The 25,155-nt window shown below is 38.1% G+C and overlaps 1 protein-coding gene across 4 annotated transcripts in view; it reads left to right on the top strand.

Moving 5' to 3' along the window:
* The window catches only part of Phactr2 (phosphatase and actin regulator 2), a 136,171-nt gene that overhangs the window by 47,872 nt on the left and 63,144 nt on the right, over positions 1 to 25,155 (top strand). For all 4 annotated transcript variants that reach the window (XM_026397601.2, XM_026397600.2, XM_026397602.2 and 1 more), the window contains one exon: positions 20,962 to 21,042. In XM_026397601.2, coding sequence (XP_026253386.2) covers positions 20,962 to 21,042 — 81 coding nt within the window. The remainder of the gene's footprint in view (positions 1 to 20,961; positions 21,043 to 25,155) is intronic.

Genomic DNA, 25,155 nt, shown 5'->3' with positions numbered 1-25,155 from the left:
AGAGGGTCTCCTCAGATCTCAAACCTCCAATGCTGGAATGGAACCACCCAAGACCTCTGGGAATTGGGGGGTGGACACAGAGATGAGGCCTTGCTGAGTTCCCCAGAAGCCTCAGATGAGTGGATCTGGGAAAACAGGTGGGCAAAGCACCCAATGCTCCCTCCCCTCCTCCTGATAATTCTGGATATTTCTGGGGAGAATTTTCCTTTTGTCCTGTTACTTCTTGCCTCAAACTTGTGACTGACCCCATAGTGTTTCCTAAATGAATTCCAGACTCCTTGGCTCACCTCAGTTTAACCCAAACTGACCTCTTCTGCCTTACTTACCTTTCTTTAAAGAGTCCGCATACCTTAGACTTCCGTCATGCTGGGTCACCACAGAGCCTGCCCCAGGTTATTTTTGAGACCTGATCTTTCTTCCTTCTGTTCCCTCTTCCTCTGAGCTCCCTCCTGCCCCTGCTATACCTATTGAAATGCTACTGATCATTCAAGGGTCAGCATCGTGTCTTTTCCTTCCTAAAGATATTCTTGACCTTGATTCTGCACCAGCTGAGTTGGAGCCACCACCTCCTTTCTTTGTACTCCTGTTAGGACACATATGCAATCAGCTCTACATGTGCATGGGTTCCGAATCTCTTGAGTTCAACACACTGCACATCAAAAATATTTGGAAAAAATTGCTTCTGTGCTGAACATATGCAGGCTGTTTTTTTTTTTCATTCCCTAAATAATTCAGTGTGACAATCATTTATGTTAGCATTGACATTGTATTTGATATAAGTAAGGTAGAGATTATTTAACGTATACAGGAGGCTATCCATAGATTATATGCAAATACTGTGCCATTTAATATAGCAACTTGGGCATTGACAGATCCTGGACCCAGTCCCCATGGAGGCCAAGAGACAAGTGTCAAGACAACTTGATTCCTTTTTTATTTTATGTGTTTGTCTTGTGTTCCTTATTTACTGTAAGTACTGAAGGTGAGATTATCCCAGTCACCTTTACTCCACTTCAGGAGGTACATTATAGAGTAACTCTCCTTGGGATAAATTTCTTCAGTGTGCCTTCAATTGCTTATCTATTGAATGTCCCCTATAGCTACAAGTGGGGCACTGGGTGCTTCAGGACTTTATAAGAGAAACTTAAGATTAAAAAAATCAAAGAAAAAGACAAAATGCTAACCCAAAATGTGCTTCACAATCACAACTGTGTATAACTGTTAAGAAGCTGATTAAAAAAATAGGGAAAAATTTCTCTTTCCTATCTTTTACCCTTACTTAAAAGTATGTTATACTCCTAAGTAAAGAATTCAAGACAATTTATCTTCATTAACATTGTGACTTTTATTTACATTTTTAGTAATGGGAAAGGAATGTCCATCTAGATTTTTAGATAACATCCTGATAAGTCTCAGCATTTGAGGAATCAGCACTAACTTGTACAGAGTCATGTGGTAAAACTTGAGTTTACAAAGGTAGTCTAATAGTAATGGCTTTTATTGGATGCTGTTACATACCAAGTTCAGCTCCAAGAACTTTATTTATATTGACTCATCAAATCACTAAAACAACCATATGAAGTTTAAGTGCTTCTGTTATACAGTTCTACTGATGAGGAGACTGGGCCCAGAGATTCAGTGGACTTCCCCAACGAAACTTCTCTGGCAGGAGGCCAGGGCAGTATTTGAAGCCAAACAGTCGGGCACAATGACCAGTATTTTGGACCATTATACTGATGCATCTCTAAAGGATAACTTCCTACCCAGATCAATAAGGATCAGCCCTTGAAAGGTGATGTTAATAGACAGGTTTGCTTCATACTCTAGTTTTTGCTGGAAGAAGAATTGGGTGTGACGAATTATTTTGGTTCTACTTCACTGGCCTGGTTTCAGTAGTACACATGTAGAAAAATGGTTGGTAAGTGTTCAAATTATGTTTGATCCTAATAAGGTATAGTATTGCTATAATTATAGAAGCATAATGTTGCTGCTGGGGATTATTTCTCATATCTGCGAAGTTAAAGGATTTGTCCAAGATGATATTTGTTAAGGACTACTCTGGTTGCATTCATACATGACAGTGTTTTAATTTATAGCTCTCATTTCACCAGGAGGGTGGAAGCGCTTTCACCCTCATACCTTATGGGAGGAGGAGAAGGGAATCTATCTGTCGCTTTACTATAGCGATGTTACATAACCAGGCAAGGGCCACACATCTCACCCAGGTCTAGGAAGGGCTCCTTCCTCTCAATGAATGTTTACAGAGCATTCTCATCCAATTATGCCAGTCACTATTAAGGACTCTAGGGACACTGTGACAGACTCCAGTAACAAAAGAGACTCAGCTTCCTTCTCTTGTGGAGGTTACATTCTAGTAGGGATGAGTCAGAAAGCAAATCCAAACAGATGAGGTAGCATATTAGAAAGTGACAAGAGGAAAATACAGCAAGAAATTAGAATAGGCAATCGAGGAGGGAGGTGATAGTTTAGAATCGGAAGGTCAGGGAGGCTTTATTGGGAAGGCAACAGTTAAGTAAAAGTGGGAAGGAGGGAAGGAAAGCCCTTTGATAAATCCTATTAAGTAATTGCACAGGTTAGAGATGGCATGCACTTCCTCCTATCAATAAGGATGTTAACAGAGAGTGATTCTTGTCCTTATGAATTTTAATTTATAATAATTTAATTTAACAATGAAAATGCCTCATAGTCATGAACCTTGTGGTTGTTAATCTTGACATTTGCTGGGCAACACCAAATCATGTAATTTTACTCTATATTATATTTCTACCCGAAGAGGTATAGAAAATCAAAAAAGGGATTGAGCCTTATGATATAAACATTTTGTAATGGCTTTCCTTCTCTCTCTCTCTCTCTCTCTCTCTCTCTCTCTCTCTCTCTCTCTCTCTCTCTCTCTCTCTCTCTCTCTCTCTCTCTCTCTCTCTCTCTCTTTGTTACCAGGGATTAAACCCAGTGGTGCTTAACCAGTGACCACATCCCCTGCCTTTTTTTTAAATTTAGAGACAGGGTCTTGCTGAGTTGCTTTAGGACCTCTCTAAGTTCCTGAGGCTGGCTTTGAACTTGCAATCCTCCTGCCTCAGCCTCCTGAGCCACTGGGATTACAGGCCTATGCCACCATGCCTGGCATTGCTTCCTTTCTTGACACTAAATCCAGGAGCCAGATTTCTGACAAGTCATCAAACCAAAAGTCAAAAAGCCAGCCTCCTAGAGTCCTAGAATCCCTCATATGTTGGTGTTTTTTAATTGTACTTTTTTATTTTTTGGTGGACCACTTTCAGTCACTGCTATTGTAATCATGACCTTCTCAAAAGATGTCATTCTCCATCATTTATCATTTGGTTGGGGTTTTTTGGGGGTGGGGGTGTGTGCATGTGTACAGTTCTAAGAATTTTAGCACGTGTAGGTTTGTATAACCACTACTGCAGTCAGGCTATGTTACAGTTCCATCACTCCCAAAATGTCCCTGGTACAATCCTTTTACAGTCTACTGCTCTTGGCACCCCTTCCTTTGCCATTAACAGATGGCATCACTGATCTGTTCTTCACTTTAGTCTTGTCATTTCAAGAATGTCACATGTGGGGGTTGGGGTCATGGCTCAGTGGTAGAGTGCTTGCCTAGAGCATGTGAGATGATGGGTTCGATCCTCAGAACCATATAAAAATAACTAAATAAAAGTATTGTGTCCACCGACAACAAAAACAGATTTTTAAAAAAATGAATATCAAATGGAATCCTTCAGTCAAAAATCCTTTGAGACTGGCGTCTTTCAATCAGCACAGCAGCTTTGAGAGGTCCAACCATGTTGCCACATTTGTTCACTGTTCCTTTTTAAGGATAAGTAGTGCTCCATAGTATAGACCTGCACCATAGTTTGGTTATCCATTCACCCAGTGGAAGACATATTGTTTTTTTCCAGTTTGGGGTAATTACGAAGAAAGTTGATATGCACATTCCTATACAGGTTTTTGTGTAAGCCAAAGTTTTTATTTACCGAGGGGAGATATGTAAGAGTAGGATTCTTGAGTTTTCTGTTAAATGTGTTTATAAGCAATTGTCAAATGCTTTCCAGAGTTTTATATTCCAGCAATGTAGAGAAGTTCTTGTCATTCCATGTCATTGTCAGCACTTGCTGTTGTCATTGTTATTTTTTATTATGGTAAAAAGCACATATGATAAAAATTCACTATCTTAAACATTTTTAAATGTGCAATTCAGCTGTGATAAGTGGTTTACACTGTTGTGAAAACAGATCTGCACACGGTTTTCATTTTGCAGAACTGAAAGTCTATACCTAGTAAATAACTTCCTTTCGTCCCCTGCTGAACACCCTTCAACTTCCTTTTTTTAAAAATCTCTCTCTCTTTTGTTTGAGACAGAGTCTTGTTAAGTTGCCCGGGCTGGTCTCAAACTCATGGGCTCACGTGATCCTCTTGTCTCAGCCTCCTGAGTAGATGGGACTATAGGTGTGTGCCTTTTTACCATAATAAAAAATAACATGTCCTGCACCACTATTCCACTTTCTATACCTATGAATTTGCCTATTTCCCTTACAGAAGTGGAGTCATGCAGCAGTTTTCCTTTGTGACTAGCTTATTTGCTTAGCATATGTTGTAGCATGTGACAGGATTTCTTCTCTTTTGGAGGCTGCATGATATATCACATTTTGTCCATCCATTCATTTGTCAATGGACATGTGCATAGTGTCCACCTTTTGACTGTGGTGAATAGGACCCCTGTGAACCTGCATACGCAGGTTCTGCATACTGACAGTTTTGTTAGGCCTTCTGATAGGGATGAAGTCATATTTTGCCATGGTTGAAATTGGGATTTCCTTAACAGCTAATGATGTTGAACTTGTCTTCATGTACTTCCAGGTACTTATTTACCACTCCTGGTTAGTAAAGTTTCTGTTTGGGTCTTTTGCTTTTTTTTTTAATTAGACTATGAGATTTGTAAATATTTTCTTCTAGTCCACACCTTGTCTTTCCATTCTCTTTAAAAAAATCAATATCTTTTTCAGGCAAAATATTTAATTTTGATGGTTTAGTTGATCAATTTTTTAATATTGCTCTAATTTTGGTATAGTATCTCAGATCTCTTTGCTTAACTCCAGGTCATAAAAATTTTTTTCTCCTATGTTTTCTTTAAGGTTTTTATAGTTTTATGCTTTACATTTAGATCTATGATCAATTTGGGGATAATTTTTATGTACAGTTTGAGGTTTAAGTCCAGGTTCATTTTTTTAATCCCATTTTTTGAAAAGATTATTCTTTTTCTATTAAATTCTTTGCACCATTTTGAAAAATCAGCATATTCATCTTTCATATATCCTTTTTGGTAAAGGTCAATTCAAGTCTTTTGGTTAATTTTTATGGGAAGTTTGTGTCCCTCTGCCAGAAGGGGGTCTGTTTGTTTTATTTTTAGGGGGATTGTTTTTTGTGGTGTTGGGGGGTCAAGCCCATGGCCTTGTAAGTGCTAGGCAAGAGATCTATACTGAGCTACACCCAAGCCCGGATAGTTTGTTTTCTTAACACTGACTTTTAAGATGATACTTTCTAAGTACATTGCTCATTTTAAATTATGTTATCTGGAGAGGTTTCCTGCCAGACTTATCTTTTTATTCATTTACAATGTCTTTTATAGAACATGAGGTCTTCATTTTGATGAAGTACAATTTATCATTTTTTTCCTTTTTATATTGTGTTTTTGGTGTCTTGTGTGAGGTTCAGCAGCGTTGGTTGGAAAGGTTATCTTTTCCATATTGAATTGCTTTTGTGCCTTTGTTGCAAATTAATTGGCCATATGTGTGTGGTCTATTTCTGGGCTCACTGTTCTCTTCATCTATGTATCTCTTCCTTCATAATATCGTACGTTTTTGAGTACTGTAACATTAAAAGTCTGCGAATTAGATTCTGCGATACCTAAACTTCATTCTTCATTTTAAATTGTTTGAACTTACCTCGTTTCTTTGTCTTTTCATTTAAATTTTGAAATTGACTTTATTTTCTCAAAAAGCTCCTGCTAGGATTTTTGTTGTGATTTCATTAAATCTATCCTGCAGTTTGGGTGCACTTGATATCTTTTCTGTGTTGAACCTTCTAATCTATGAACTGGTTTGCTTCTCTATTTAATTAGTTTTTCTACTTCTTTCATCAGCATTTTGAAGTTTTGAGAAAACAGTATTAAGTTTACACTTAAGTAATTGTTTCCTTTTTAGCTATTGTGAATTATAACTATTTTAAAATATTTATAAATGTTCATCTCTACTTAATCATTGCTAGCTTATAGAAATATAAATGTATGCTTTCTTACCAAACTGACTTGTTATTTTAGTAGTTCTAATGAAGGTTGCTGGGGACTTTCTTTTATTAAGAATAATGATATCATCTTTATGACATCTGTGACTGGGAAAGGTTTATCTCTCCCTTTCTAATCTGTATGACTTTTATTTCTTTCCTTGCAGTAGCTGGGATGTCTACTCTAATAGTGAATAGGAGCAGTGAAAGGGGACATCCTTGCCTTCTTCCCGTCCTTAGGGCTAAAGCATGCTTAGTTAAGCATGATGCCTGCTGAATGTGTTTTGTAAGAGCACTTTGTCAGTTTTGTTCTTGGTGGGTTTTTTGTTGTTGTTGTTGTTTGTTTGTTTGTTTTTAGAGTATTTATTACATATGATTAGTTGTTGAATTTATTAAATGCTTTTTCAGCATCAATTGATATGATCATATAAGTTTTCTTCTTTAGACTATTATAATATTTGGTTACATTGATAGATTTTTGAATATTGAACCAATTTTGCATTCCTGGGGTAGACTCCACTGGATTGTGGTATTATTATTTTTATTCATTACAGGATTTTATTGGAATATATATACATGTATATATATGTACATATATATACACATGTGAACATGTGTATTTATTTATTGGAATATATATACTTTGTGTAAGCCAAAGTTTTCATTTACCAAGGGAAAATGTGTAAGAGTAGGATTCTTTATGTAAGAGTAGGATTTTTTTTATGACTGAGTTCACTTAGCACAATGTTTTCAAAGTTAATCTATCTTGCAAGATGTGTCAGTACTTTACTTCATTCCACTGCTGACTATATTTCGTTGTATAATTATGCCACATTTCATTTATCCATTCATAAGTGGATGGACTTTGGACTGTTTCTGCTTTGGGCCATTATGAATAATAACAGCATTTGTGTATGTTTTAGTTTGGCATTATGTTTTCACTTTTCTTGGTGAATTCCCAGAAATGGAATTGCTGAGCTATATGGTAATTCAATATCTAACATTTTGAGACTGCCAAATGGTTTCCCAAAGTGGCTGCACCATTTTATATTCCCACCAGTAGTGTATGGGCATTCCGGTTGCTCCACAGTCTGACCCACATTTGTTATCATTGGTATTTTTATTATGGCCATCCTGATGGGTATGCAGTTGTTTCTCCTGTACTCAGGATTCTTCTCTTTCCTCCTTACTTTTTTTTAAATTTTCCGTAAGCACATTTTGCCTTCTAGCATTTGTAAATCATTTTTTAACATTTATCCTCTGGCCCTGCTTCCAGGAGATTATAAATTCTCTGGGATTTTCTTTGTAATCTCTGGGAAGATCTTGAAGTAAGTAGAATAGAGCTTGGCTTATGTTGAGTATTCAGTAAATGTTTGTGAAACAAATGAATTAGTGAAAGGCTCTTGCTGGGCCTTATCCCATCTCATCTATGGAGTGTTTGCCAGTGACTCTTCATAATTGGAAAGGGCTAGAATGGGGATATACCTTTTATCAAGTCTTCTTTAGTGTCATATCACTGAGAGTTACCTAAAAGAGCCTTCAGAAGCCTGAGAAAGCCATAATAGACAAAATGAGTATTTCACCAGGGTAATGGATGGGGTAAAGACCTATTCCCTGATGAACGGATTATGAACTTAAGTGACTATATGTTACCGTGTATGGCAACATGAAGGTCAGCGTGGGGGCATCATTGACCAAAAAAAGGAGGCAGATGGGGTTGTGTTTTAGTGTACCTGTGTATTTTATAACTAAACCTAATCCAGTCAAATGAGTGTTAGAAATTCTGTGAGCAAAAATGATAACATGATTTTATCACATATACTTTTCTGAAATTCTTACCTTGTTTTCCTAATGGTACAGTATGGTGTCAGAATAGGTTTCCTCTTTATGTCTAACATGCTTGACATATATAGGAGACTAAATGTTCCTCTTTAGTTTTTTTCTCCCAATAGAATATTTTTTTTTCTTGGCTCAATCTTTGTATACATATGTAGGTGGAAAGAATCATTATAGCTCCACCTTTTATTTCTGAAGCATTTATTATTTATCGCAGGTCTATTCTAATAAGGGTGAAGCCCATTTATGAGAAAGAGTAATATCACACTAGAGCTAGGTTTGGGTGCTTTTGTCAGAATGGAAATCAGTGGTTTCATACATATAGTAACCTTCCACCACAAGTTTAAAATAGCCAGCTGCACAATAAAAGGGCCAAACCATCAGGACCCACCTTCTACAGATTAATATAAACCATAGACTCTTGTTTCTAAATGGAGTTGAGACTCCCTTGCTTCCTGTACATTTGGGAGAATGGGCTATTGCCTTTTTAATCCAAGCTGAGCTTGGGGTTTAAATCTGTGGCTCCATAGATCTGGCTAGTATCTCAAGGGCCCAGACTTTTCCAAAAGGAGTTAGTTCTTCTAGGGCCGGGGAACTCAAAGAAGCAGTGTACAGAATCGGTCTCAAATGAACTGATTTCTGATTATAAATGACATTTTTAAAAATCATGTTCACTCGATTGAAATGTATTATTGTTAGCTTTGTTTTCCTGTTTAATATTTCTTTGTCACATTTGAGTCTTAAGAGGGATATGGAGGAAAGGAGCAATGTTCCCATCAATCTTTTAATAAAATGAGGCTGCCATTGGGTTGACACAAATGAGCTTGCTTTACTTCAAGAGAGGATCTGATTGTTTATATCCCTTATTTGGGTGAATAATTTCCTAATTTCATTTTCCTTTGGAATGGTGCCATTTTAAACCTGTCTAAGGGTACCACAGAACTCCTTCTGGCCTGGGTCAGAGAACTCACGTCAAGGAAGCCCATTATTTTATTTCCTTTGCATATTATTTCCCGAGGTGGTTCAGATTTGTTTTTTTCATCCTGTGATGAATCCGGTCGTTATCACAGGAGCTAAATCCTGGAAAGTGACTGTTTTCTGGCTTGCGTATTTTCCTGACCTGTTTCCCACTTGGTATACAAGCTGCCATCTTAATTCCTCTTTCTTTTGCGATAGGTGGAAGTCATTTACTCATCTAGACTTAGAACACATTTTGTCCCAAGTTTTCTTCAGCCACTTCCAGAATCCAGACTCTAGGTCTTGAAACTCGTACTCATGAAATTTCTTTTTATTTTAAAGTATAAATGTTTACTTGTTAACTCTTATAACATAGGATTTAAGAGGCTACCTGAGAAATAGAAGAGAGTAAGAATATGGTTGGAAAAAAGACTGAATACTGGAAAAGTTAGGAAACTCGTCATGCATCAGCGTGGTTAAAATTCCTTTTCATTAATTTTTTCATCTCAGCACTTATGTAGTATAAAAAGTTTCATAATTTAATTTTTCTAAATGGTAGTAGGAAAAGTACATAACATAAAATTTACCAGCTTAATCATTTTTAATTGTATAGATCACTAATGTTAAGTATATTCACAGTGCTGTTAACAGACCTAACAAACTTTTCATCTTGCAAAAACTAAATTACCATTATAGCAATTCTTCAGCTGGGATTGTGGCTCAGCAGTGGAACATTTACTTAGCACTTGAGGCCCTGGGTTTAATCCCCAGGACCACCCAAAACAGCAACAACAACCTCTCAGTTTTTCCTTCTCCTAACTCCTATAGTTTGTTTTTAAATGAAACCTTAGATGAAAACAACCAGGATGCCATCTAAAGTTTAATCATTGATTTTTGGGGGGTGGGGGTTATTGAACCAGGGATTGAACTCAGGGGCACTCAATCCCTGAGCCACATCCCTAGCCCTATTTTGTATATTATTTAGAGACAAGGTCTCACTGAACTCAGTTTAGCACCTTGCTACTGCTAAGGCTGGCTTTGAACTCACAATCCTCCTGCCTCAGCTTCTTGAGCTGCTGGGATTACAGGTGTGCTCCACCATGTCTGTCTAGTCATTGATTTTTAATCAGGCATTGCTGTATTGCTCACATTATGTACTTCTTTCTTTCTGCTGAGTTTTTCAATTCTTCTCATACTAAAAAAAAAAAAAAATCAAATGAATTATCACCCTGAGATTTAAAAAATGTTCCCTTTGGGTAGATGTCACCCTGATATCTACCCACATAATTTATGCAATTTATTAAATGTGCAGCATTATGAAATAGAGTACTTTTCTGAAAAATCGAAAGCCAAAAAAACCTTTATTTATTATTCATTTGAAATTTTACTTAGGATTAAACTTAATGTTGGAAGATGAAATGTAGGTATTAATCACAATAACTCATTCTAGTTACCTTTTTTCTGTGTCCGATGCTGTTTTAAATGCTTGCAATCTTCCCAATTACTCTGTGAGTATGTTACAATTACAAACCGAATCTTACTAATGAATGAGTAGTGGGGCACATAAAGGTCAAACAATTTGCCCTAATATCCAGAGTTTGTGATTAGCATAATCCATATTTGAACCTTTTTGGATTGGCTCAAGATTTCATTCTTAATCTCTGTACCACGCTGCTTTTAGGTGGATAGGAACAGCAGAGTAAAACTGCCAGTTGGATGTTAGCAAAGGTCTATACAAAGGTATACGGAGAAAATGGAAAATAGGATGAGAAAAGGCTAATATATTTGTCTATATTTTGTGTCAAGCATATGATAAAACGTTTAATCACCCTGATATCTATCACATTATGGTCATAGTGCCTCTGTTCTTCTTCTTTTTAAAAAAAAAAATATATATATATATATATATATATATATATATATATATATAGTTGTAGATGGACATAATATCTTTATTTTGTTTATTTATTTATGTGGTGCTGAGGATTGAACCCAGTGCCTCACACATGCCAGGCGAGCGCTCTGCCACTGAGCTACAACACAGCCCCCCCTTTGTTCTTATATGTAGAAACTAAGACTCAGAGAGGTTTAGGAGCCCATCTGGATTACCTGAGAATAAAATGCAGCATCTGTTTTGAACACAGAGGGGCTCTTAGAGGTGAGCATATGTCCTGTATAGAAGTATTCTGCTATGTAGAAGTCTGTTAAATATAATACACATTTTTTATAAAAATAACATTTATTCCATACTTCTATGTGAATATTATATATAATTTATACAAAAACTCCTATGTAGAATTACTTCTTCACAGGACACGTTCTGACTCTTAAGAATTACATATAATGCACATGTGTGTATATTAAATAGAAATCCATTTTATAATATAAAATATACTGTTTTATATCATATTTTACGAGGAATGTATACCTTCTGATCCATGTTCTATTTTCTGGTCTTTCAGTTTTACTATCCCACTCCTGGGTTTATACCCAAAGGATTTAAAATCAGCATACTACATGGTAGACCCACATCAATGTTTATAGCAGCTCAACTCGTAATAGCTAAACTATGGTGTCCTTCAACAGATGTATAGATACAGAAAATGTGGTATATATACACAATGGAATATTCTCAACCTTAAAAAAATGAAATTATGGCATTTTCCAATAAATGGATGGAGCTGAAGCATATCATGCTAAGCAAATAAGCAAGTCCAAAGAAAGCGAAGGCCATGTTTTCTCTGATATTTGGATGCTAATTCACAATGGGAGGGGGGCACTAGGGAAGAATAGAGGTACTTTGGATTAGGTAGAGGGGAGTGAAAGGAGGGGAGGGGGCAAGGGGTAGGAAGGATGGTAGGATGAATCAGACATTATTACCCTATGTGTACCTTGATTACACAACCAGTGTGATTCTACATCGTGTACAACCAGAAGAACGAGAAGTTATATTACATTTATGTATGATGTGTCAGAGTGCATTTTACTGTCATGCATAACTAATTAGAACAATTTTTTAAAAATTAAAAAAATGGTGAGACCCTGATATTACCCTCATAATCAGAATTTGAAATAGTGGGAAGGGAGGTTATAGAAAGAGAGAGTATTTGTCAAAGTTGAAAATGACCTTTGCTCTCAAACTTTAATCATTATAGTTTCGACCACAATGAAAAGACATATTTACCCAAGCCCTATTTTTTGTGTAATCTTGGAAAATAAAAATTTTCAGTCAAGTTACCCTTTGTCCTAACACTGCAAGACCAAAGAGGAATCAGGGATAGTTTACCCCTCCTGCATTAATCTAGATCCAGACCAGTTTTGCCAGAGGAATATTGTTCTTTACAAATATTGCCATTCCATTGTGTAGGCAAGATAGTGGGGAGAAGAGAGAAATGTGTAAAATGCTCAAAAAAACAAAAGTGTTTAATCACCCTGGTAATCTAGTCTGGTAAGATATGTATATATCTTACAAAGTGTATGTATCTTAAAAGTGATCAATGTGGATTTTAGAAAATTGGTTCTCAAATCTTCTTACTAACTTATATTGGGTTGCCCCCACCTATTAGTCTGAGTTGATGATTTTATGATGTGTGCTATTCATAGATTAACTAAATAAAAAGAAGCTGTTAAGATTGTACACTCCCCATATAAAAAAAAATGCCATATGATATGAAGAATTTCAGACACCCTAAACTCAGGTAGTAGAATTTGATATTTAAATGAGTGGGAATGTCCTGATCTGGATAGTTTAGTGTCACCAAGATCTCTTTTGTATCTAATCTTTCTTGTCACCGACTGCCAGATCTTTTTTTTTTTTTTCCCTGACTGCCTGATCTTAAATGAGAGGAGATACCCCATCTTGATCAGAACTGTGGACTCTCTGAAATGCGTAAGAATATTTGAGCCCGATCATGCGGTGGGTGTCAGGAGGTCAGGCTCTCTGAAGCTTCTCTTCTAATGGATATCATTACGATCAAGTATGAAAACCCTCGTCACCATGAACAGCTAGGATTCACATTGGAGTCATTCCTCTAGCCTGTTCTTCTGGTGGGAGATCAGGATGCTGTTATATTCTAGGGATGATTATCACTATCCTCATTTCCAACGTCCATCCTTTCTGTGGTCTCACCAGGTCTTGGGTGTATCCTCATAAAGTACCAAGAAATGGAAATGTACCATCTTTTTATTGAACTGGATGAATCAAAAAGCACCTGTTTTGGGCATTTGTGTTTCCCACGAGTTCGAAAGAGTCAGAGTGGTGGGAGGAAGGACTGGGTGGGTGTGTTCCCCGAAGCACATAGGCCCAGGCCTCTGATTACTCTCCTGAGATTACTTGTACTTCCTGACCCATCTGGAATTGAGCACTTGTTCATTGTTCAAGTCCTGAACCTTTATCCCTTGATAATAAATCCCATGTCCCCTCAGGTTGATCTGCCATAGCCATTCCCTGCTTGCCTCCTGCAGAAGTGATTTTGGGCTTCTGCTGTTTGCACAGGTCAAAGGCAATCACCTCATCTCTCCTCCCGCCTGAACCTCTCCTGTCAATCTTGCCTCCTGAAATTTTAAAACTATTACATACATTTGTTCCATGAAAAAGCATGATGCTGAATGTTTGTAAAACATCTTTTATGCAAAAAGGACAAAATGAATATCTGATAATGAATATCTGAATTTTCCCCAGGAAATCTAGAAGGAGACACAATACCCAATAAAAGTTGTTAATTGCTTGTAGAGTTGGAGGAGGTTTATTTGAATTGATGAAGGGCAGAATGAGAGTAAGAATTATAACTTTAGCCTTTTATGATTTGAACTGTGAGAATACACAACCATCTAAGGGTTGGGGATGTAGCTCAGAGGTAGAGCTCTTGCCTAGCATGTGCAAAGCTCTGGGTTCTATTTCTGATACCATTACATAAATAAATAAAATGAACTTGGAAAGATTGTTCTTCCATCTGAAGTCTTAAAGAAAAATTAGAAAACATTGTACATTTCATGGGAAAGTTGAAATCTTTTAAATTATCAATGCAGATTGGAGAAGGCAGAGTGGGTAGGCTTTTAGTTAGACACAATTAAGTTCAACCAGATTCTAGCTATGACAAAAAGGTATTTAGCCTCTCCAAGTTTCAATATCCTTATTTGCATGGGAGTAATAAAAATAATTGATTATTCTATATTTTAGGTATACTGGGTGGGGGCCAACAATAATTATAAAAATGCTCTCTAAGGACAAAATATAGAAATGATTACCCTTAGGTTTCTGGGGGGAAGTTGTGACACTAATGTCCCAAGAGAAGGGACATCTTCCTCTTTCTTTAGACCTAACCAAGTTTCAAACTCAAGGGGGGGGGAGCAAAAAAGAGGGTTTATTTACTTCTCCTTTCATATTTCTACCCTGCAGACCTAGAAGAAAATTCTTCTCTGCTAGAAGAAAATTCAATTTAAAAACTTTAGTTGACACCTTTTTGATTAGTCAGGGCTCTTTATTGTTGATGAATCCTAAAAAGGCTTAAGCAAACAGAATTTATTGGTTCATGTAACAGAAAAGCCCACGGTTATAGGGTTCAAACATAGGATTCAGCCCAGAGTTCAGGCACTATTGGATTCAGATATTAAAAGCTATTATTAGGAATCTGTGTTTTTCTATCTGCTGAGTCTATGTTCTAATATGTTGGCTTTTTTGTTTGTTTGTTTGTTTGTTTGTTATTGTTGTTGTTTACAACTTAAGGTCTCCTCTTGTGCAGGTAAGGTGGTCACTACAAATCTAGGCTCATGTTCAGCAAGTTTTAACAGCTCCAGAAGGAGGAGAAAGCCTTGCATTCCTATTGCTCCAGCAAATTTCTTGGGCTTGGATTTCACTGGTGGGACTTGGGCATGTTTCCCTCTCTGAACCAGTCACTGTACCAGGCTAATACCATCTCTTACTGGAAAAATCTGGGAGCCCTCAAGCCTAGAGGCTAGAAGGGAAAAATGGTTTCCCAAAAGACAAAAATCAGGGGTCTGTTTCTAAAAGAAGTGGGAAAAGATGCTGTGCATGCCTTCTTCTCTGCCCCCACCAGACATTTAGATTACCCAATGTCTGCTCTGTGCAATATGATTATTTTTTGTTATCATGAGTAAAAAACAAGACATCCCTCCGAGGGCCTCTACTAGAATATACAACTATGTGCACATGAATTTAGCAATAAACAATGTACAAGTGGCACATGCTATAAGAGAAATAACAGTAAGAGCTGATATTTGTTGAAAGCTTTCTAAATTCTAGGTAATGGTCTGTGCACTTTATCTGGTTTAAGTTATTTGATCTCCTCAAGAACCAGTAAGGTAGCAGCCATGATCCTATTTTGCAGATGAAAAAGCTGAGGCACAGAGAAATTACTTGGAAGGTGCAAGATAGTGAGATCGCCCAACAGGGGGCGCTATTTGAAGAGTTCTTAAATTCTAGGGAGGATTTCACATAAGAGAGAGAGAGAGAGAGAGAGAGAGAGAGAGAGAGAGAGAGAGAGAGAGAGTCGAATGCAAGGAACATTAAACATAAATGAAGGAACAGAGCTGAGGAGTTGCCACAGATGTTTAGGAAATGATAAGAAGTAAAGTTTGACTTTAACATTGCATGTATTTAAAAAAAAAGGGGGGGGTACAAAAAAAGTGAGGAGAAGATGGATTAGCAGGGCCAGATATAAAGCTGGTTGCTGCTCCAAAAAGTTCAGCTCTGCTTTAATCTGAGCATTTTTGAGCAGGGGAATGGCATGATCAGATAAACAAGAAAATGGCCAGACCTCTGTATGTTTTCAGGTGGGGGTGTTGGCTTTATTTCTCTGCTTTACATTCTTGAGATGTTTTGGAAGGCTTTTTCAATGTGGCTGTTGGGTGGCGCTGGGGTGGTTATTTCTTTAAACGACTAGCCACCTAGCCTCCATGAAGAGTCTTTTAGAAAGCAGACCATTTTCTGACGTTCTATTTTCTGTAACTGCTATGGAAGAGGAGTAAAGCCAAGCCAGCTCTTATAGAGCACTTTCAACCCAGGACAAGTGGTTTTCTGTGTTTCTGTCACACTTTTACAGTAAGGCCATTCACTACTCAGAACTAAGAAGATAACAAGGCACGCTTATTTAATAGTCTCTATTTGCTCTTCTATTTTGTTCAGTCATTAAACGGTGTTGGATTTGAGAATTAGGACTCTCTTTCCTCGCCAAATGAAAACACAAGTGACTTGTTGACTACAAGATTTACTCTCACAGATACTTCCAGAGTAATATGAAATCCTGGCCAAGTATCCACTGAACAGAGCCGGTGGCATATGCCCCAGCCTTTTTTTTTTTTTTTTTTTTTCCTGAATGCAGGCTCCACGGCTACCACTGCATGCCCAGGACATCATAAATCACTTCTAATTTATGAAGCGCCCAGCCAGTCGTGTGCTACACCCTGCTAGCTGCTGGTGTCTGTCCTCTGCACACTATGGGCTCCCTTCTTCAGTGCATACAGAGCCTTTTTTCAGAAGATCCATAGGACAGAAAGCCGAGAATTTTCCCTTAGACCTTCTCAGCCAAAGAGTAAAGGAGGGAGAAGACAGAAAGTTCTTGTTCCTTCAAGTTTTCCACAAGCCACCCTTGCTTTCTCCGAAACGGGGAGGTTGGGAAGGGACAGAAAGTGAGACCGTTATAGTCCCTAGCCTATTTTCTTTTATTCACTTATTTAACAGATACACGTATATTCAGGGTGCCAGTAACCTGCATACGAATCACTACTGGAGACACAGCAGTAAGCAGAGTTTTGGTTCTCTGAGATTATACTTATACGTGTCAGGGGATGACACATTTTGCAAGAAAATAAGGTGGATAAAGATGAGAAGGGGAGGTAGCAATTCAGATATACCTTGAAAGGTTTCCAATAAGGGGACCTTTGAGCAGAACTTGAAGGCCATGATGGAGTGAGTCAAGCTGGGGAAATAGTTTCTTGGTAAAGACAGAGGCCACCATGCAGAGGCATGCCTGGGGAAAGAGGGGACAGCAGGGACTGGAGGAACTAGAGTGAAATAGCCAGGAAGGGGTGGTTGGGAGATAGGCAGGTGGGAGAGGGGACATCCTCAGGAGGCTGCCTTAGTGACCCATGCTGAAGAGTTGAGATGCTGTTCAAACTGAGATGGAGAGCGGCTGGGAGTCTGGGGAAGATTGATCCTTTTCCAACACTTGAGAAACTGGAGTGTAAGCTTGAAGTCAGGAACATGGGGATCATGCTTCCTTCACTTTCAGAGAGAATCCAAATTAGTGTTGTCATAATCAGGATTGAAATGTCAAAGCATTAATTCATCCAGTGCAGAATAAGATACAGAAACCATGATTCTGCTTGATCCCAATATAAGAATCGCTCATGCTTTTTCAATTAGGAGAGAAGAGAGAAACCCTGAGCCATTTATTTACTCAACAAGTGAGGGTCCTTTTCCTGGAGAGAGACTGCTACTACATCTAGTGACCTGCAGTCCTCAACTCTCTTCCCTGGCAATATTTTGTTTATGCTACAGCTGTGGGGACCCCCACTCATATTATTAAGGGAGCTGCGCAGATTGGGATGAGCTTCAGAGTCAAACAGCAGCTGCTGCAATTCCTAGGACCACAAACAACTTCTAAATAGTCTAGAGCTACCAAAAAAACCTACGTTTGATTAATGTGCAGAAGTTACAGAGAATTGAGATTTGGATGTCTCATGAGGAACAACTCCCTAAAAATGAGGGTGATCGATAACTGAACTGGACATTGAGGGAAAGTGAGCATCCTGCCCCAGAAGGTTTGAGAGCAGGTGAGCACACGTCAGAAACGTTCCTGAGATGCCCCTGTCTTCTGAGGCACGTTGAACTAGAATGACCTCCCAGATTCGTTCCAATGTAGAACCCGTCAAAGTGCCCAGTGAATGTGCTCTGCAAACACACAGACACTATATAAACACAGGGCAAATATTTTAAAAGGTGAAGAATGAGATACTTGTACTTCAGTGAGAGCAGGGGTTGGAATTTTGTGCCCAACAACATACCTTCCAGGCTCAGTGGGCTCCAGTTTGTTCTCATTGGCCCTGTACACAGTTATCTGCATTATGTGTTAAAAATGCTTTCAGCCAGAGACCAAACAAATAGCCAACGGCATTTTCCTATCAGGGCCTGTTTATAGGAGGTAGAGCAGAAGAACAAAGCTGTTGCTTTTGATTGCTGGCAGGAAGCCAACCAACGCTGCTGCTTCAAAGCTCCAGGATTTATATAGAAAAAAAAGGGAGGATTTTCTTTTTCTTTCTTTCTTTTTTTTTTTTATAAAGCAAAGACTAAGTTAGAATTAAAGTAAGAGAAAACCCAAAATTCAAACTAAAAAATCCTCTGGGATCCACAACAGAAAGGCAGAAATGTAAACAAAATACATTCCAGGCTATGAGATGAGTTTTTGGTGTAAGAATGAAAGTTTTCTATGGTGCCCATAGCAGAGATTACAGAACGGCCTTCATTCATGATACAAGCTCACGTGATAGCTAAGCTGGACGATTTGTCCTTAGTGGTCATTGACTCTTGTCCCTTGTTTTACAGATCATGAATTAGAGGCCCTGGAAATTGAAGTGACTGCCCAAGGTCACCCAACTTGTTGCAGGAGTTCTGGGACTAGCATCCAGAACTTCTGATAACTGCATTGTGTTTTAGGCGATTTTACTGACTTTACTGAGCAGAGAGTGGATGAAGATAAGAAAGACAGCAAGAGTGGCTGCATTTGGAATTGGCAGTGTGTTAGTGTTGCCAGAATGTGACTGACCCTAGGACCAGCAGCACATGCTGCTGCAGTTGCCACTCCCAGCCACAAGTTTAGGGCAGAACAGCTGGGAGGTTCTGGCCCATCCCAGGAATGGGGGCTGAGACACCTGTTGCAAGAGGTCTCTAGAATCGTGCCGCCCTCAGATCCCAGGCGAGCCTGAATGGGCGTGGGCAATCTTTGGAAGGCTGCAGTGTCTGGGGTTCTTCTAAACTACCTGCAAAATCTCAGCAATGCTCCACCTGTCATTGTGGGTGCTGTTGTGTGGCTTCCTGCACTGAGAAGCGTTCTCTCCTTTTAGACAAGAGTCTGAGCAAATTGAAACTGCATTTAAACAGCAGCACTCTTTGTATCAGAAAGAGAGCCAGTGGAAGAATCCCTCGCCTCCTGCCCTATTAACTTTGTCCTTTGAAATCATCAACCTTTGAGTGAGCTGTGGTTAGTTGCTTCTGGAAGAGAGGGTGGGGAACCGGGTGGGTGAGTAACCTAAAGGAAGAGAGGGGAAACTTTCATGTATGTCTCCTCGAAAATAAGGCGCTCATTGGCATTCTTTTTATTCTATCCAACATATGTTGACAGAACTTACAATAAAGAGCATAGACACTATACATATAAATGAAGTCAGAGAGCGGGGAAGGAGTAAACATGAATTGGCATGTGGAACCAGGGGTAAATCTCAAGTTCTATCAGACTTTCTAGAAACCAGGATAAAAAAGAAACACACAATTGCCAGCTATCAGAAAGGGGAACAAATCCAATTTCTTCAAGAGAGACTAAGTGTTGCTATTCTGGGGCTCATGCCATTAGTAAACACTTAGGGAGACTTTCATGTACTTGATACTAAGCTCACTGCTCGGGGCATGTCTGCCCTCCCCTCTCTCCCATCAGTGTCCTTGCTTCAGGCCACCTGGAGCACAGGAGAAAACATGTTTTTAGTGTATCACATGCTCTTTTTGTGTTTGTCAAGGCAAGTCTGAGGGTAATGGACTTTAGTTTGCCTTTGGTTCAGCTGAAATTGTGTTGTCCAGAGTAGTTCTGGGATTTGCAGATTATAAAACCAGGAATGGGAATCTTATGGAAGTTAGAAGTCAAGGCTTCCTGGGCTGCCCAGTCTCTCCCAACATACTTTTCTTTCTCCTCAAAGTGTCCTGGACCCCTTACCTTGCTCTTCTCTGCTGTGACAAGTTACTTTTTTGAACAAAGCATCTGGAGGGAATAGAGTTTTTCAGAACATACTTCAGGGGGAAGTTGACTCAGGATTGGTAGGTAACGTGACTTTGTCCCTGAAACCAGGATAGGGAGCTAATGGTTCCATAGACATTGTAGGGTACAGAAACCAAAATTATGCACATACAAGGTGAGCACTATGGATGTCCTGCCCCCGTGACCTTGAGCTCCATTCCAAAGTTGTGCCAGGAATACAGATCCCTTCCAAAAGATGGAAGACTTGGTGTTATGACCGTGTCCCCTCACATGCCTGTGAAAGCTGCCAATTCTTAACACCCTTCTCTACCTTCCTAAGACTTGGGTTAGTCATACCAGAAGCCTCTGGAATTTGTGAATATGGGAGTGCAAAGAGTTACAAAAGTGCAAATCGCTGAACTTTTATCACAGATGGTATGAGAGAAAACTCTAAAAACGTCTTCCCTTCTCACTGGGGTTCTGATAAGTTACCTGAATGTCTACTGGGAGTTTGTGGTTTGTTGTTTTTAAAAGCAAACACAGGTATCCTCTTCATAACTATATATCCATAAAAGCACATGTGTTGAAACGACTCATTATTAAAAGAAGCAATTTCAAAGCACGAAGTGGCCTCTATCTCTGTAGTTGGTATGGAATATCGTGTCTGGATCCTTAGCCACAGATTACCAGGGCTGGTGGCTGGGCTAATGATCATGATGTGGAGTCATTTGTCCTTGTCCTGAGTTGGTTCAGCTCCATTCACACCTTTTGTGGGGCTGGGGTTGAAGCCCTCATAGGAACAGAATGAGTGTATTCAATTCTACTTGGAATGATGTTCATAATTATTTTAAGCAATTACTTGATTCTTACTTGTGCTTATTCTTTTCAAAAGTATTAGAGAGGAAGATATCCACAAGACAAAGTAGAGAGGAGCTGATAAGAAGGGGCGTGCTTAAGGAGTTGCCTGATCAAGGTGAGGACATTAACCATACCTTTAAAATAACTGATCCTTCATCCTTTGGTCCTTCTTTCATAGTCTCTTGAAATTTAAAATGATCGTGCTCTGTGTCAGATAAAGTAGCAAGTAATGCTGCAAGAGTCTGCTCTGATTTGGAATGCCTTTGTGGGCAGCAAAGAATCTGAGGTAGTATAGAAAAGAAATCCAGTGACTTTTTTAGTGAATACTTCACCGCAGGTCACTCTGAACCCAAAACTCTGCCCAGGTGCAACAGTGGCTCGGGATGTCGGGATGCAGATAACAATGCAATGCTTGCATGACTCCTTCTCTTCTCTGTTCTTGAACTTGAGACTTTCTCTCAAGTTAAACTCGATTGCTTGAGTCAATGCAGTTTTAGCTTCTTCATGCCTTATTTATTTCTTAGGACTATCAATAAAAGAAGAGATAGCAAACATGCCTCTTGTTTTTTACTCTGTGATATGTTCAAATGTGCAATCAATAAGGCATGAATGGGCAAATTCACCTGCTTTATCCTTTCTTTCAAGTAATTTTTTCAGTATTGTTCTCTTTTCATTTCTAGTTGCCTCTCACCTTGTCGCTAACAATGGTTTTTTCCCCTTTTCTTTTAACCTTCTTTCTGTTTTTCCTCTATCCTCCCAAAGAGGAATCATGCTTCAAAAAAGTTAAGGATTAGATAGAACTGAGTTTGACTCTATAAGAGAAGACACCAGCATTGGTTATTTCCCCAAATAATTCATACTGAGTGACTCTCTATTCCCACTACTAGTAAAACTTGAAGACATTTGCTGCAACTTTGTTGAATTATTTCTTACCTCCCCCTTCTCTTGGAGAGGTAGAGTATTATCAATGAACTTTTATGGGAACAAATAACATGATATTTATTTGGAATCAAAAAAATAGTATTTCTCTTTTTTTTCCTAATAAATGTTCCTTTGCAAAGAACTTAACATTTTTTAGCATTTGCTATTTACAAATATAAATGACATATTTTTTCCAACATCTGAATACTTCCAAAATGGAGCTGGGAAATGCTTTACTGTTTTACTCCTCCTCTTAAAAAAAGAAAAAAAAAAGTGGTAGTGGTGGGGAATCAGGAGTGAATAGCTCCATTTTTACTAAGCCCTCACAATTTGGATATTTTATTTCAATTTCTGACCTGTCAAACTTTTCTCACTCTATAAATGAACTTTATGTCTTCCCCAATTTTCTGTTACCTTGAAGCTATTTATTTCCTGTCTGGGACTTTTAAAAATAATAATTTAAAAAAATGCACATCCTTAGCTTTTTTAATTTGAAGGTAGACACACAATATCAAAATTCATGTCATGTCCAGCCCCTCTGCAGCCAGTAGAGTAATTCAGTGGCCACGGAGAGCTGCAGACTGACCATCAGAGTTACAGATTGACTCTGAATTTGTTTTTTTTTTATTTGAAAATATTTTTAAAAAAGGGAAAAAAACGAAATTTATGACTTTAATTTTTTTCCAATTAAAAATTGTAGGAAGAAAAGATTTTGCTTTTTCATCCATCTAGAAGCAATGGTCAATTTAAAGAAATGCTTAGTACTCTTGGTTTTATTCTGCCTAATCTGTTAAACGATTTGCAGCACAGGTTAAAAGTTCTTGGATTAACATGCACTTATTTCCCAGAAATCTGACTCTATTCGACCTTTTTTCACATGTGTATATTGCTGAATATTAGAAGTTTTGAAATATTCATAAACGAGACAACTTTTAACCTAAACATAAGAAACTTACCGAATTTTGTTTCCCATCTTTTGCCGGGTCCCTGTATAGAACTATAAAAATTATCTAATATTTGAAAGTTCCCAGGGGTGCCCATCAGAAATACAGCTCTTCCCCCTTTCAGTCAAAGGCTGGAGAAAAGAGTTTTCTGTCATTTTCCTAAAAACAATTATATTGAGAATTTCATTCTGAGAGACTAGAAGCTGCGTTTCTGGTGACAGCCTCCTCGCCTCAGCCAGTGAAGATTCATTCTTGGCCTTGATCTTCTTGACCTTCCCATAGCTCTTGACAGTGCCTGTCAATTATGCCTTTTATTACACGGGCCAGCTAGACTTTTCAGGTCCCTCCAGCTGCCCTGGGTGTGACCCCGTCCCATCCTGTCCCATACCTCACTCTCAGCTACGATCATTATTCCCTTTAGATTGTCTTCCTTTACACCAAGTGATAACTTCACTCTGAAAGTTCAACAGTTAATCTCCTCTCCTGAGAAGCCTGTGTGGGGTCTAGTCCAGGTTCAGTCCCTAACTCTGGTTCTTTCCTTCCGTCTTTTCCTTACCTGTAACATGAGGGCACTTTTGCCATCCTCCTTTCCTCTCTGCTGGTGTGGCTTCCCCCTGGTGATGAGCCACCTACCTTTGGTCATACATGATTCCCTTCTCCTGTTCCTCCTTTAACTCTACCTGCTATGCCCCTGTTTACCAGAAAGCGGTAAACCTTTTCAGACACTCTTACGCTCTTATTGAACGATTGGTTTCTGTTTATGCTTTATGTCTCTTTTTGCTTGAAGCTCAGTGATATTTCTGAGTTCTGGTTCCTTTGCATATGAACGCCCCAGCTTCTCAACCTCTGCTTGCCTCAGCATCGCCCAGCCCCTTCCTTGGCTTAGCTAAGAGACAGGCTTCATGTCAAGGATTTCATTTTATTTTAATGCTGAAACGACTTTTGTAAGACACAGCACTAGAAAAGCTTTTCAGTCCGAGCACTAATGGATTAGTATCTTCAGTTCTTTTCTGTTTTAGTCTTCAATTCCATATTTATTGCAACCATGTCTCTTTTTTTAAAAAGTTATTTTTATATGCACTAGTTTTATTTTATGCCTCAAAGTAAGTACCTTCCCATGTTGTTGACTATTTCCATCATGTGATAATCCAATTTCTTCATATGACAAACCTAATTTTCTCTCTAGTTTTTTTTGTTCTAAATTTTTTCAATAATCAGTTATTTAACCTATTGAAGAGTATTCATATAATTGCTTAAAATTGTCATTAACGTGATTTTAATGTCTATTTATTACCAACTAAAGTCAAGGAATACACACATAAATTTATTTGATTTTTTTAAAGTTTTTTTTTTAAATCCGAAGATTTTTTTAATTTCTAAATGTTTTTAGGTGTAGGTAGATGCAATGCCTTTATTTTACTTGTTTATTTAATTTATGTGGTGCTGAGGATCAAACCCAGTGCCTCACATGTGCTAGGCAAGTGCTCTATCACTAAGCCATAATTGCAGCCTAATCTAAAGATTTTTATACAAAGAAGTGGTTTTATATTGTACATGAAATTGTCTATCCCCAACCCCTTTAGTATTTTTTTATATTTTTATATATTATATAATATATATTTTTATTTTTGTTTTTATGTTAATTTAAATTTGGTTTTTAAATTTTTTATTTTTATATTTTATATCTCATTGGAATTGTCTATCCCCAGCCCTTTTTATACTTTATTTTGAGAGAGTCTCACTAAGTTACTTAGAGCCTCACTAAGTTGCTGAGGCTGGCTTTGAACCTGCCATCCTTCAGCCTCAGCCTCTGGATCCCCTGGGATTACAGGCATGTTCCACTGCCCCTGGCTAAAATTGTCTATTTTAATTTTATCATTTTAATTTTATCTGGGCATATTGTAACCCACCCTCTTCTTTTATAGCTAATTGCTTACCTTAATTTTATTGAAATAGGATTTACTGGCAATGGCATTTCCTTTAATGATTGTCTATTTTAGTTTTATGCAGAAATCAGATTATAGGTTCTTAGTAGTTTACTTGACTAAACAACAGTTGCTTTTCATTTTGAGCATGACATAATTCCACGATATTTATTTTTTACTGGTCATGCCTTTTTTTTTTTTTTTTGTTAAGAAGGCCAATGAATTTAATTGTTGAATCAAAGCAAAGAAAATTTGGGAAATGTTTTCTGTTTTATAATAACTTATAAAATAAAATTAATAAACAACTGCATAAAACCACCTCTAATCACGCATTTCTTCAACTTTACTATATCAAACTTTAATTCACTGATTTTTATTTTACAATGATAGTGCCATTTTTCCATAGATGGAGTAAGGGTAATCTTTCAAGCATCACTA

Source organism: Urocitellus parryii, chromosome 8 (genome assembly GCF_045843805.1).
Source record: "Urocitellus parryii isolate mUroPar1 chromosome 8, mUroPar1.hap1, whole genome shotgun sequence".
NCBI lineage: Eukaryota > Metazoa > Chordata > Mammalia > Rodentia > Sciuridae > Urocitellus > Urocitellus parryii.
Note: the sequence above shows the minus strand (reverse complement) of the source record. Positions and strands in the feature narration are given on the sequence as shown.